The 15,115-nt window shown below is 38.6% G+C and overlaps 1 protein-coding gene across 2 annotated transcripts in view; it reads left to right on the forward strand.

Moving 5' to 3' along the window:
* Positions 1-609: 609 nt before the first annotated feature.
* The window catches only part of rsrc2 (arginine/serine-rich coiled-coil 2), a 28,290-nt gene continuing 13,784 nt past the window's right edge, over positions 610-15,115 (forward strand). For both annotated transcript variants that reach the window (XM_079815496.1, XM_079815497.1), the window contains exons 1-5: positions 610-742; positions 1,168-1,270; positions 10,001-10,041; positions 14,628-14,803; positions 14,912-15,064. In XM_079815496.1, the coding sequence (XP_079671622.1) occupies positions 737-742; positions 1,168-1,270; positions 10,001-10,041; positions 14,628-14,803; positions 14,912-15,064 (479 nt within the window). In that variant the 5' untranslated portion in view covers positions 610-736. The remainder of the gene's footprint in view (positions 743-1,167; positions 1,271-10,000; positions 10,042-14,627; positions 14,804-14,911; positions 15,065-15,115) is intronic.

Genomic DNA, 15,115 nt, shown 5'->3' on the forward strand with positions numbered 1-15,115 from the left:
AGATACTTTTACTTTTAATTGAGTAAAAATTTCATTCAGTACTTGTACTTTCACTTGAGTAACATTTTTGAGTACTTTTTACACCTCTGGGAATAGCTACATACGTTGACAGTAGTAGTGGGAAGTTTGGATCATTTTACTGACTTGGATCTTTGAATCTCATTCAGCAAAATGAGACGTTCATTTTGCTCATTTCAGCAGAATATAATTAAAATGTTACATGTTAAATTTTCCAACACATTTAGTACTTTTGGAATAAAAAATAAACTATAAGCTAATGCAGCCATGGCCAAACTTTGAGAAAGAAATGATTATTGACCAGGAATGTCACTTGGCCCACCTTACATCTCAAAGCTGGAGCTGGGCTTGACTACCAGGTAGTCTACATCTTCAAAACTCTTGTCACAATACTCCAAACAAGCCAATGTAAGCCTGTCTATGATTCACACCTAATACAGTGCTTTCGTTAATGTAAAGTTGTAAATATTGTGTCAAACACACCATATATTTCAATGAGAAGAACATGCAGTCAGCCAGGTTTCATCATCGTCAAAAACCTGGAGTCAGAATGTCCAGCCGCAAGAGTGGCGCTGTGCGTCTGCGAATATCCGCAGAAGAAGAAGGAAACATCCGGGTATTGTTCCGCCGCAAAGGAAACGGATGATAGAAGAAGGAGCTGTACGAGTTCTACCGATAACCACAGGGACACAACCAATCCGTTTCTTTATTCGTTAACATGGCGGCAAGTACATTTGATTATTGTTTTGGTCGAGATCATATTCGACAGAAGCACATCATTAATGAAACAGTGATTGATGGGCTGCGTTCTGTACTCAGAAAATGGCGGATAGCCTAAGCTAACCTTACATAGAAAATAATTAATCTCTAGACTCAAAACAATGCTGTGAGCTAAAATGGGAACCCATGGTGTTCAAAATCAGAGTGTATTTGAGATGACAAGTTATTTAATTGTGTTAGAGTTTGCTATCCAGCATATAACGTGTTAGTGCACGCAAACAGGAGGCGATTAGCTGGATAATTCGACTTACGGTCCTTGTAGTCGCACTCCAGTGTGAATGTTCATTATCGAGTGCTTTTATACTGTAGTGTTTACATTGTAAAACGGGTTGGCGGGATGTTTATATTGTTTTTTTCTGATTTTATCAGGCAAGTGACGACGACTTAGGCTTGGAAACCTGCAAAACATCCAGGAGCTCGAAGCATTGTTCACGGTCCAGATCGCGCTCAGTGGAGCGAAAGCGCAAGTCAGGTAAACCATATTCACTAATAACGACATGTTGCTGTCATTCTCATTAAAATCCCCATAAACCTCAATGAACGCACCATAAAATCAACCTGTTAGACGTTTAAAGCTCGTATTTATGAGTTTAACGCACATTAACGCCACCACTAAGCCGTAAATACGAGTGGGAAGCTCGGGATATTTAAGTCCCGATCTTTACGAATTCGAGGTGTGTGTGTGTGAGAAACATGGCGGAATACCTCAATATTTATAGGTATTTACTTAGCAACAAAATATGCTAATTTCCTGCACAAAATATATCTTAGTAAAATAACAACATGTAACGATGAAGTTTACAGTGGTGTTATAAATTAATAGAAAATGTAAAAAAAAAACTAAAAACATTACGTCATAAAATACATTTCTAGTTTCAACATTATTTGTTGTTCAGATATTCCTTTTTTAAAAGAAAAAAAGCTCTATGCAAAGTGACCCACATTTGATTTTTGACCACTGAAAATGTGTGCAGTTGTCTAATATACTCATGGAGCCACATTAAGATCCCTATATCTCTGTAAATGAACTAGGGCTGTCAAAATTGCTCAAAAATGACGTTCGAATATTCCCTCTAAAAAAAGCACGAATATTCGAACATCTGGTTGTGCATTTTATCAATGACGCGCATTACGTCAATAACAGGACAAATGAATACAAAGAGACATAACTACTTATATAGGTAGTCTAGTTAAGTTTAAACATATTTGACAACGTATTACTACACAAAAACAAGTAAATCAACTAATGGCTAAGACTGCAGAACTCACTCTCTCTCACCCTCACGCTCTCTGCGCATAACGGTTTAAAGCAGGGGTCTCCAAACTCAGTCCGGGAGGGCCGTTGTCCTGCAGAGTTTAGCTCGAACCCCAAATAAACACCTGAATCAGCTCATCAGTGTCTTACAAGGCCCTAGTTAGACACTGGTGAGCTGATTCAGGTGTGTTTAATTAGAGTTAGAGCTAAACTCTGCAGGACAGCGGCCCTCCAGGACTGAGTTTGGAGACCCCTGGTTTAAATGAACAAACACATTTTGAGAGCTGATCAAGAGTTTTGTGCAAGCAATTTAAGGTCGCGACTCTTGTCCCAAATATAGCAGACTTCATTAAGTGATTGAAACAAATATTAATATAAGTTTTACAGCATATTATTTTTAACTTCTTGCCCCTGAGAGTAACAAATTCCATCACGGCCCCAAACTTCATCCGAGAGGGACAAAAAAAGCCCAACCATCCCCCTAACAAACCAGAAGCTGGAGCGCTAGCCATGACTGGAAGATGCTAGTCGATGTTGGCCAGCAACTAATCTTCCCACCCGAGATAGCAGCCACCACCCTTATGCCAGACTTGGTACTTTGGTCCCCTTCATTGAAGTCTGTTTATATCATAGAGCTCACAGTCCCATGGGAGAATTTAGCAGAAGAGGCCTATGAGCGCAAGAAACTGCGCTACATAGAACTGGCAGCAGACGCTCAACAACGAGGATGGAAAGTGAAAGTCTATCCGGTTGAAGTGGGATGCAGAGGTTTTGTGGCTTTTTCTACCATCAGACTGCTGAAAGACCTTGGCATCCATGGACAGGCTCTACGGCAGACAGTCAGATCAGTCTCTGAAGCGGCCGAAAGAAACAGCCAGTGGATATGGATTAAGCGGAAGGACCCTTGCTGGGCTCAAAGAGCAACAACATGACCCGCTTACTAATCCCCCCACCCTATACCCCACTTGAGAACCCAAAGGCCCGTGGGCTGTGCCATTTAAAACAACCAGGCAATTCTTATGATTGGGCATGGGACACAAGCTCAGGTTTGATCACCCTGTAGCTGGCCACCTTTGATGAGGGTGTCTAGTGTTGAAAGGCCGAAACACCCCCCGATTCAAAGGTACACTACTGATGATGTGTCCCGAAATTAACATCTTTCCCACTTCTGAGATACAGCTCTCACGCCACTCTCAACATCAAGGCAAACCTCATGTGCATACCATCTATTGGCACAATGGACAGTTCAACATCACGTCCCGTGTTTTATGATTCTGAACGCTCCGAGCGAGCTGTGCTGTGGTAAACATGGAACTTTTCCTTGACATGAAACGGTAAATAATCAAACCAGTGGAAGCAGTGCATTTATCCTTTATTCATGCAATATCTATTCAGTCAGTACCTCGGTTCCATTGCTTGACAGAACTCCAGCCTGCCCCATCCACGACACTGATCGCTCTCATGTCCTTACAAATGAACAAAATTAATTTCTCCGTTATGGCCTCTTGTCGTGTTGCAGACAGAGAGCTTGTGGCGGGCGATGCAAAGTAAGGGTGGTCCAGTTTGCACAAACAAATTAGTTGCTTATATTTACAAAACGAGCCTACAAAAGCATAAAAAAGGCCGTTTAATAAAGAAAAGTTCACGAAACTAAGTGAAAACTCACTAAAGTGTTTAGTGAAATTAGGAAACATTTAGATATCATAAATTGAGTTGTATAAGTTAACGTTACATTTCTACATACATTTTGTTCTCATGTCACAAGTAATATCAAGGTTTATTTTGATCCGTTTTACATGATTCTTTTGTAGTGTGGTTTTTGGTGAAGTGTACTAAAATAAATATCGTCACCTGTGTACATTAGCCCACTTCTTCTCGACGCTTTTCCTGATAGTTTATAGAACAATTACTCCGAGTCGTCATCTGTCGTTTCAAAGAAAAGCACAACGCGAGCGCGTCAAGTATAAACACCTCGTCCGTTTGGGGAGGAGCGCGCGCAGTCAGCGGAGGCTCACGCTGCGGAGACAGGCCAAAGTACAGAAGGCTTCATGCGCGCTAGCGCGCCCACTCGCAAAGCAGACAGCCACGCCTCTACTACCGCGGGCGTTTTTTTTCCCCACATTTTTTTATTTATTCGAATATTAATTTTCACCTTCGAAATTCGTTTTTTAAAAACTATTCGAATATATATTCGAATTTAGAATATTCGTTGACAGCCCTAAAATGAACCATATAAGGCCTTTAAAATGAAGATCCCAAAAGAAAAGTTTAAGAACCAGAATCTGAAAAGGATATTTTTTATACTACTTGAGTTACAGACATGCAAACTTGGGGCAAAAAACACAAGAAAAAATGTTATTGGCTACATCTAGCATATTTAAGCGTGCAGCAAACATTTTAAAATATCTTTATAAACTGTTCAACTGAAAGTATTAATCTGTCAAAATTCAACCAGTTAATTATGAGCATCCCATCAGAGGTGGAAAGTAACGAATTACATTTACTCGCGTTACTGTAATTGAATAGTTTTTCTGTGTACTTCTACTTTTTTAAGTAGCTTTTAAAATCTGTAATTTTACTTAAGTATGTTTTGTTTGAAGTATTGTACTTCGCTACATTTTAAACCACATCCGTTACTGAGTAAAAATATATAATACAAAGGGATGAAAATCGCGATCCAGAAACGACTGCATTGAATTGAAGGCGGGAGAACAACACGCCAAAATCACAAAAAGATGGAGACAGATGTCAGACGTCAGACTCAGCTGAAAACGAAACGCTGTCGTGAACCCCTGGATAGTATGGAAATACTTTGGATATAGACAAAAAATAGACGGGTGTTGTTCTGGAGGATATCAAATTAGCAAAAAAAAATGTTGATGCAAAGGAGGAAACACATAGAACATGTTTGGGAACACCCGCTGTGCTTAAGGCCGAATGATTTCTGTGATGCAGAGGGAATCCAGACATGAGAATTTTATTTACAGTATAACGCAAATGTCAATTAAAACACACAGACGGATGGATGGATGAATACATCGAAAGTAGAGCTGAATAATAAATCAAATCGCGACATGGTCTGTGAATATTAAAGCTCAAAACACTGCTATTTAAATATATGATCTGCTTGTTCTGTCTCTGTGTGAATGAGCAGCGCCGTTTCGTCTAACGTTACTAGTCTACATACTCAAGTAGCCTAAAGGTGATGCTTGTGGTGTTTTTAACGTCCCACAAACCATATTTGAACATGAACACATGGACATTTCCAGAGCTGATCTGAAACCCCCCTAATGAGCATTTTCATAATTTTCTTTAATTAAAAACCATTGTCACTCTGAAACAGGTAAAAATAAACGTTTGGTTTAACTAGATGAAATTGCGACAGAAATATATTAGGCTACTCTTGTAGGCCTACAATAGAATACTTGTCATAATAATAATAACACATAATTTAAACATTATTTAAGAATATATTTTTCAATCCATGGTTTAATTTAGTAAAACTGTTTTGCAGCGCTTTGCCCAAAAAAATATGAAAGGATAAGTTTGTTACATTTTATTTGATTATCACCGTTTTGGTAATGTATTTGTATTAAATCATAAAAAGAAAAATTTCATAGGACTCTATAATTCTTAAAGTTGTTAATCTAATTCATAATAATTTATTTAATTTATTTAATTAGACATGTTTTATTGAAATTTTAATAAACAAAACAAACAAATGGTTTCAAGTTTGTTATAATAAAGCATTTGTTAAAAAAAAATCAGTTTTCATTAATTTAACGCAATTTAACTGGTGATAATAATAACCATAATTTAATAATACAGTTTATTTATTAAATAATTAATACCGTGATGCTGAGTCCCCCTCCCTGCTGTTAAAAAAAGTAACTCAGTAGCTTTTACATTTTAAATGAACTACTTTTTACTTTTACTTGAGTAAATATTTAGACCGGTACTTTTTACTTGTACTTAAGTAAAATTGTATTGAAGTAATAGTACTTTTACTTGAGTAGAACATTTCGTTACTCTTTCCACCTCTGCATCCCATATTATGCATACAATAACATACTATGGCCTGTTTATTGCTAGGGTGATGTAAATGCTTGCTAGAGCTTGGAAAGACGGTTTCCAGTGACAGTTAACCTGTTTGCCTGACCATGTCAAAAGAGTTCACCCCCACCATGTCTGTATAATGTTTTGGTGCCAAAATATGGCATATTCATTTTACTCTACGTTTGCTAGGGTGTGGCTTCACAGTTGGTATAGTATATTTGTATTCTAAATATAGTATATTTTTGTAGAATAATTTGGGAGTAATATGAATAAAACCAGGAAGGCCTCTGTAACGCACACTATATGACCTGCACCTGTGGTACAGGCCTGTTCACACCGGGGCGATTTTTGCGCGTGTTAATTGCCGACTTTTAATGCCTTGTGACTAAACAAAGAGCGCCAGTGTGAGTGTGCACACCGATGCGCAAAACAACAGGCGTAAAAGCGTTTTTGGTTTAACGCACCACATTAACTGGCCGACCAATGAGATCGGCGCTTTAGTTCACGTGCCTGGAGCTGCTGAAGTTACAGTAAAACACGACTTGGTGGCGCTCAAGCACAAAACGGTCTTGCACACATTGATATGACGAAGAGGAAGAAAGTAGACAAAGAAGAAGATGAGCTATGCCGCCATATGCCGCTGCGCATCGCCAGTGAAAATCGCAAAGAAGCGTCAAACAACGCTGGTGATAAGCGTGTGCGAATAATCGTCCCGGTGTGCACAGGCCTTTAGGCTGCTCTCTTGATTTAAATGTTGTATGTGCTCTTTTGACAAAAAAAATAGACTAGTTGGCAGTGCGCCAGCATTGAAAAGAAGCCACAAAGGTTAAGAAATGACTGTGGCAAAGGGAATGGGGATGGACAAAAAGCTGGAGTGTGTGTGTGTGTGTGTGTGTGTGTGTGTGTGTGTGTGTGTGTGTGTGTGTGTGTGTGTGTGTGTGTGTGTGTGTGTGTGTGTGTGTGTGTGTGTGTGTGTGTGTGTGTGTGTGTGTGTGTGTGTGTGTGTGTGTGTGTGTGTGTGTGTGTGTGTGTGTGTGTGTGTGTGTGTGTGTGTGTGTGTGTGTGTGTGTATATATATATTAGTGCTGTCAGTTAAACGCGTTATTAACGACGTTAACGCAAACCTATTTTAACGGCGTCAATTTTTTTATCGCGAGATTAACGTTCTTTTTGGTCTAACAAACTTTGTAGTTTTTTCACATGCTGTTGCAACAACTAGTAACGTTAGAAAAACTACAACACCACTTCGGATGTAGCTAGACCGGAAACAAAACATCAGGCACGCTGCGGCTGCCCGCACTCGTTTGGGCCATTAAAAGAGTAGACGTGGATGGCAAGCGTGAGACGCCGAAATGAGAAACGTATTAAGCCATGGTTTAACTCAGGGGTCTTCAACTAAAAGTGCTTGTCTTGAGCGCTGCTTTCTGCTCTGATGGTGCGTTCACACCAGACGCGAATGAAGCGTTTTGCGCGAGTGATTTAAGTCAATGCAAAGACGCAAATAGACATTCTGCGGCGCGGATTAAGCGGCGTGCATGTCGCGTCATTCGCGTCCGGTGTGAAGGCACCATCAGTCTCTTCTTCACTGCATGCTTGACCGCGCGTCTGGGTCTGAACGTAGTAACTGAGCATTGCAACGTTAACTGTTTCATTACGTCAAAAGGCTTCGCGGTCCGGATTCGGACCGGAGTCCGCTAGTTGGCGACCCCTGGTTTAACTGCACTATAGGCGGAGTCCTAGTTTACCTTGCATGTGCACTTTGTAATTTTATTTTGTATCACCCTGTTTTGATCCCTTAGAAAGGGCTGTTGAAGGGGCTGTTTGTGCAACAAAGTATTTGTTTCACCCTTTTATTGATGGGCAGTGTTACATTGCGTGAGCGATCATTTGCTCCAATTGAGAATGTTGGTGTGAAATCGAACACTAAAGTATGCCAATGTTGTTTTCAATAAAACAAACATTTGAACAAAGCAAGCCGATCCACTTTTCTATGTTGATAAGAGCATTAAAATAAGAAAAAATAATGGGACAAAAAAGAAATCAAGGGACATTTAGAATAAATAAAAATGTGCGATTAATTGTGAGTTAACTATGACATTAATGCGATTAATCGCGATTAAATATTTTAATCGTTTGACAGCACTAATATATATATATATTAGTGCTGTCAAACGATTAAAATATTTAATCGCGATTAATCGCATTAATGCCATAGTTAACTCACAATTAATCGCACATTTTTATTTATTCTAAATGCCCCATTTCTTTTTGTCCCATTATTTTTTCTTATTTTAATGCTCTTATCAACATAGAAAAGTGGATCGGCTTGCTTTGTTCAAATGTTTGTTTTATTGAAAACAACATTGGCATACTTTAGTGTTCGATTTCACACCAACATTCACACTTGGAGCAAATAATCGCTCACACAATGTAGCACTGTCCATCAATAAAAGGGTGAAAAAAATACTTTGTTGCACAAACAGCCCCTTCAACAGCCCTTTCTAAGGGATCAAAACAGGGTGATACAAAATAAAATTACAAAGTGCACATGCAAGGTAAACTAGGACTCCGCCTATAGTGCAGTTAAACCAGGGGTCGCCAACTAGTGAACTCTGGACCGCGAGATGCGTCCATCCGGACCGCGAAGCCTTTTGACGTAATGAAACAGTTAACGTTGCAATGCTCACTGTTACTACGTTCACTTCAGACCCAGACGCGCGGTCAAGCATGCAGTGAAGAAGAGACTGATGGTGCGCTCACACCGGACGCGAATGACGCGACATGCACGCCGCTTAATTCGCGCCGCAGAATGTCTATTTGCGTCTTTGCATTGACTTAAATCACTCGCGCGAAACGCTTCATTCGCGTCCGGTGTGTAGGCTACGCACCATCAGAGCAGAAAGCAGCGCTCAAGACAAGCACTTTTAGTAGAAGACCCCTGAGTTAAACCATGGCTTAATACGTTTCTCATTTCGGCGTCTCACGCTTGCCATCCACGTCTACTCTTTTAATGGCCCAAACGAGTGCGGGCAGCCGCAGCGTGCCTGATGTTTTGTTTCCGGTCTAGCTACACCCGGAGTGGTGTTGTAGTTTTTCTAACGTTACTAGTTGTTGCAACAGCATGTGAAAAAACTACAAAGTTTGTTAGACCAAAAAGAACGTTAATCTCGCGATAAAAAAATTAACGCCGTTAAAATAGGTTTGCGTTAACGGCGTTAATAACGCGTTTAACTGACAGCACTAATATATATATATATATATATATTAGACACACACACACACACGTTTGTTTTTGTGAAATGTGAGGACATTCCATAGGCGTAATGGTTTTTATACCGTACAAACTGTATTTTCTATCCCCTTACACTGCCCCTAAACCTACCCATCACAGGAGACTGCAGTTTACTTTCTGTGAAAAAAAACTCATTCTGTATGATTTATAAGCATTTTGAAAAGTGAGGACATGGGTAACGTCCTCATATTTCACCCTCTTTTTGTAATACCAATGTCATACCCATGTCATTATACACATTTGTGTCCTGATATTTCACAAAAACATGCCCACACACACACTCACACTCACACACACTCACTGGTCAGAACAGGTTAGATAAACTGTATAAAAGAGAGAGGTACGATTGAGGTTGACAGATGTACAGCTGGCATGGAAGAATAAAGTCTCATCTTGGACATCTAGAACTTCTTGATGTTCTTGTGTCTGGTTATGGCTTGTTCATGTTGTTCATGTCTAAATGGTTGCTAGAGTGTGGCTAGGCAGTTGCCATTTTAAAAGAGGAAAGAAAAAACTTTTACTTTAAAAAGTTACATGTAATTTAAATCCTCGAGTGTCCTTCAAACAATAATTTATTTGTATCTTTTTTTGCCTTTTAGGAGACAAGAGGCACAGACGAAGCCACAGCAGAAGCAAAGAGGTAACTAATTTTAGTCCATTGATGTCATGTAGACCTAAATTAAACTGGTCACATCATCATCAGTAGTTTTACAGCTGGCATTTCTAGTTTTAGCCCGTGGTAAGTATGCAGCTTAGACCGAAAGGAATGAAATGCCAGACTGAGAAGAAAAGCACTGATATAATCACAAGTGCATGTAATCTTAAATGATATTAATGTTGAATACAGATGGAGAGAAATGTCTGTTTGGGAGCTTTTTTAACGTCCTGTATTTTAGATCATATGATAACATTTGTACAATAAATTACACTCAGCGTGCTAATGCACGAAGAGACACTCTGAACAGAAGACGCTGCTGACAGATAGCAAAATTATATGCCTACTACCTGGACAGGTAACTATCAGTCATTTAAACTTATTTGCCTATAAATAGATCTTTTTGTCTCACAACCCCTTTTTTTGTAGATACCTGCTCAGAATTGTAATGAGAGAAATTGAGTGAAAATGGCCATTCCCCATGTGAATGCATGCAGATTTGCACAGTATTATAATCTGTTTTAAAACCAGCAAAATAATTTTTTCAAATGAATTTGGTCATAATTGGCTTTTTACGCTGTACGCCGTGCCCGTGAGTTCTTTTTCGATGGGAGGTAGAACAGGCTCATTCACGTGAATCATGCCACTTTGTTGTGTACAACCGCAGCTGCTGAGATTACTTTATTCAAATTGCATTAGATTTAATATTTAGTTAACCTATTCTGCCCTACAAAGCCTAAACACAGTGATTTCACATTTGTGTGTGAAAACTGCAGTACATGTTATTTTAGTTTTTATTTGTTTTATTCATATTTTAATTAGCTTTCATTTGTAGTCATTTTGTTTTCATGTGCTTTTCATGTGTCATTTTATTTGTATTTATTTTACTTTCCATTTTAGTTTGTCTTATCTCCAGTTAATATTTTTAGTGCTACAACATAAACTTATTTCAGTTTATTGTTTTTCAACTAATATTTATGTTTTATTTAATAGAAATATTCTTGGTTACATTTGGTGACGTAGTTACATTTTACATTGTACTAAATAATATTAATTAACTATATATTTGCTATAGGATTAGGGTTTGGTTTAGGGTTAGTTACTTGTAGTTTTGCATAATTTACTGCTATTACTATAGTAAGTACACGTAGTAATGATTACGTCACCTTAAAATAGTGTTACCATATTTTTAATATAGTTAATGATAATAACCCTGCTGCAGTCACTGAGATCCACTCTAACCCAAACTTTAAAGAGCACCTATCATGGAATTTTGAAATTTACCTTTCATGTAGTGTGTAACATAGATCTAAGTGAACAAAAACATCCTGCATAGTTTGAAATATGACAGTGCACCGTATATATAGTTATTTTCTTTCAAAAGTAAGAGTCGACTCTGAGTCATTTTTAAGAATCGTTAGAAGACCGAAGCTTTTTCTCTGACTAGATGACGTCAAGTTATTTGAATACGATACGCCCACTTATTGCGCTCCAAGATGCCAGTGAAAACTAGAAAACATCATGGCGACGAGATCCTGTGTTCTGAAGTGCGACTCAAAAGCAAACTTTTTTAATCTGCCCAAGGATGAGCATTTGAAGACTAAGTGGCTTGAAGACAAACCATACATCGCCGCGATTGAGTGTTTATTAGTCGTCAAATGTATGTTTCGCGATCTCAGGAAGCTTTTATTATGGACTTCTATTATGGCACATGGTTCTTCTTCGTCTGTCTGTACATGGACTACATGTGCACAGAGCGCCCTCCGGCTGCCAGTATGAATTGAAAACAACACATTAGAGACTCAATCGCTCATGATTAGGCTATATCTGCGCATTTTGAGGAAGTATTGAATAAAAAATACTCCTCTGTTTAGAAATTTGACACAGACATATGAGAATCTATCAATATGTCTCCTCATCTGCACACTTTTGAACTAAAAGCCCTGAGGGATGTTGATTTGTCGCGAGTCTTCGTGAGGAGAATAGAGGAGTTTTTTTTATGAATGAGATCAACTAAGGCTCATATTACAATCAAAAGGTACAGACGCGGTTTTCATATTCATAACTCCTGACACATATTAACAAATTACCTGTCACTATAAGACTTTGATGGGCGTTCCGTTTCCGAAAATATCTGCACAGACTATACCAATCACAACTGACTGGGTCATCGGACCAATAACAGCAGATTAGCGTCAAGTAAAGGCGGGGTTTTGAAAAGTGAATCACTAAAGGAATCATTTGAGAATCGCTGTCAAAACAGGTAAAAATAAATGCATATTATAAGAAAACTAAAGTCTTTTTTGTCATTGCATGCATGCAAAACTGTTGTTGGGGACTTCTAAAACAATATTTGGAACATTTTAAATGCCATGATAGGTGCTCTTTAAAGCCATTTTTCATTTGGTGTTGTTACTTTGTTTTGCCTTTGTAGTGCAGTATTATCTTTGCATTTCTCAAATGAACACCCACACATTTTAAGGAAAAATAAATGCCATTACACCTAAAAGGAATAAATACTCAAACACGATGCAATGTTTAAACCGTAATCATTTCAGAAATAGGATTTTTTTCGTTCACTTGCACAAGCGGGCATCATTGATTGTTACCATTTTAACCACTTGCGCGTCCGTGTTTTACATTGCCTATATGTATGGCAATGTGCCTGTACACATAAGAGTTGGCAAGATTGCAAGAAAAGTTTTTCTCGTATCATGTAAAATGACCTTTAAAGTCAACATGAAACCGCATTCCCGACCCAATTTACTTCCATAATGGGACATTTCTAAATAGGGGTGGGAATCACAGGGTACCTCACGATACGATGCGATACATGGCTCACGATACCTATTATATCACGATAAAGCATTTTCTGCGATAATCATTATATTGCTAGACAGTTCTATAATGACACATCACGATAAAAATTCCTGTGAAAAGGTTAAGTGCAGGTTTTCAAGACTTTGGACTTAAACGTGGCTGGAGCATCTATCATTTTACTCACACTGCTGTCCGCCATCCCATTAAAAACCTCTTTTTCTTAGGCTAGTTAACTTGTTCACGTTTCCTTCATTAATGTGTTGAGTGCCACCTCAAGGAGCCATGAAGTAGCGATGCTGGGAGCAGGGAAATCTATTTAGAGCGCCTTATTTTATTGATTAAAATACTGATATTTGGCGCCAGCATATCGATTCTTGTTTCGCGTGGAGGAGGACTACGAGATATTGCCTTATCGATATTTTGTCCCACCCCTATTTCTAAACGAAACATAGTATTCTGTATCAAAATTAATTTATTCATGTTGTATTGACTCAATGGACTACTTGCACAACTTACTTACGTGTTCTAATTATTGCTGCTCAGGAGTTTGTTCGGTAACAGCGTTCAGCGCACCTACATGCATGAGAATGCAGATTATTACTGCGGTATATGGCTGTCAATTGATAACATGAATTATCTTGAACCTGCTGAAATGTTCCTATAGAGATATATTTTCTTTCCAACTGTGCATTCAAAATATTAATTATATTTTCCCACTAACCTGCAGCAGTCCAGTGCTCGTCTTCTCATTAACAGTGTTTTTCTCTTACTGATCAAATTTCATACCTTTTGAATTACATTTGTCTGATTAAAAAGGATTGCTGCATGCGTTGGCGCTCCTATTCCAGTCTTTTAAAATAGTTGAATGAATGAATGTGCATGTATGTGCCATAAATTTATTTTATTTTACATTTTTAATTAACCCGTTGACAGTGCTTCTACTTTGAATATTAATGAAGAATTCTGGCATAAGCATAAATTACATGTGGTGAAATGACTGACAATGAAAAATGACAGAATGGTGAATAAAATATTTAATATAAATAAATAAAGGATTGTGTCTGATTCAAAGCAGGCAGAAAGCTAGATCTAATGAGCCATTTCTGACAAAAATAACCATAAATTTTACCCTTCCCGTCAAATATTGTGCTGCAAACATCAATAACAGCTTTAAGTTGTCAATGCCGGCAAATGATCATGGTATAAGGCAGATAATCCACAGCTAGCTCTTCATTAAATGATTTAAATGCACTTTACGAAAGGAACCACCCGCTGCTTCAAGTCGATTTACACGGCTAGCTCAAATTCACTCTCAAGAGCATCTCAACAAATCCCAAAGCTATAATGTGACCGATAAGTCAATCAGAGTAAGACCAGAACATGCAAGTAAATGGGGTTCATTCGGATTTCATGTTGACTTTATGTAAGAGGAAAAACAAGAAAAGAAAATGCCGGTTCAAATGAATTAAATCTGTCGAATTCTCAGAATGAAGTTTTGCCCTCTGGTGTAGACCAAGATCTCCCGTGCCATTTTTATTTTTTGGTACTGAACTAGGTGTAAATGTGCTGGTTAAATGCACTCATTAAATGTAACTGTACATGCTGCACTCGGATGGTGGTGGAAGGGCTTTTGTAATTTAAAATAGTGTTTTTCTTGTCAGAATTATTTTGGCAAGTTTGTTGTTAAACCAACTTACTAACTCTCTTTATTGCACTATTTTCCTGAAAGAGACCAATTCTTCTTAAAACAGGCACGGAAGAAAGACTCTGAGAAAGCTCTGAAATGTCAGAGTGGATCAGAGGAGCAGATGGAGGTGTCAGATAAAGGACGCGACAGGCTGTCCGAAGACGGGGAGGAGCGACATCGCAGAAAAGACAAGAAGTCCTCCAGACCAAGAAGCCTGTCGAGGTCACGTTCAAAGGAAAGGTATTTTCGTTTGACATTTGTCGTTTTGATTCGATTTCATTCATGCAACAAAGTCAGTATGTGAAGGCTTAGTGTGCTTAGATGTGCTAAATGAATGTTTTCCCGAAGACGGCATCATGGTCGAAACTGGGACAAAAGAAGATCTCGCTCACGCAGTGGGGAAAGGCGATCGAGGAGTCGTGACAAAAAGAGACGGGCCAGGTCTCGATCCAACTCCAGAGGCAAACACAGGCATCACAGCAGGAGCCGTAGCAAGAGCAGGTGGACAAAGATTTTGTGTTTGGGATTTTGTTTGTGAGTGAAACTGAATGA

Source organism: Gobio gobio, assembly GCF_949357685.1.
Source record: "Gobio gobio genome assembly, chromosome: 4".
Lineage (NCBI taxonomy): Eukaryota > Metazoa > Chordata > Actinopteri > Cypriniformes > Gobionidae > Gobio > Gobio gobio.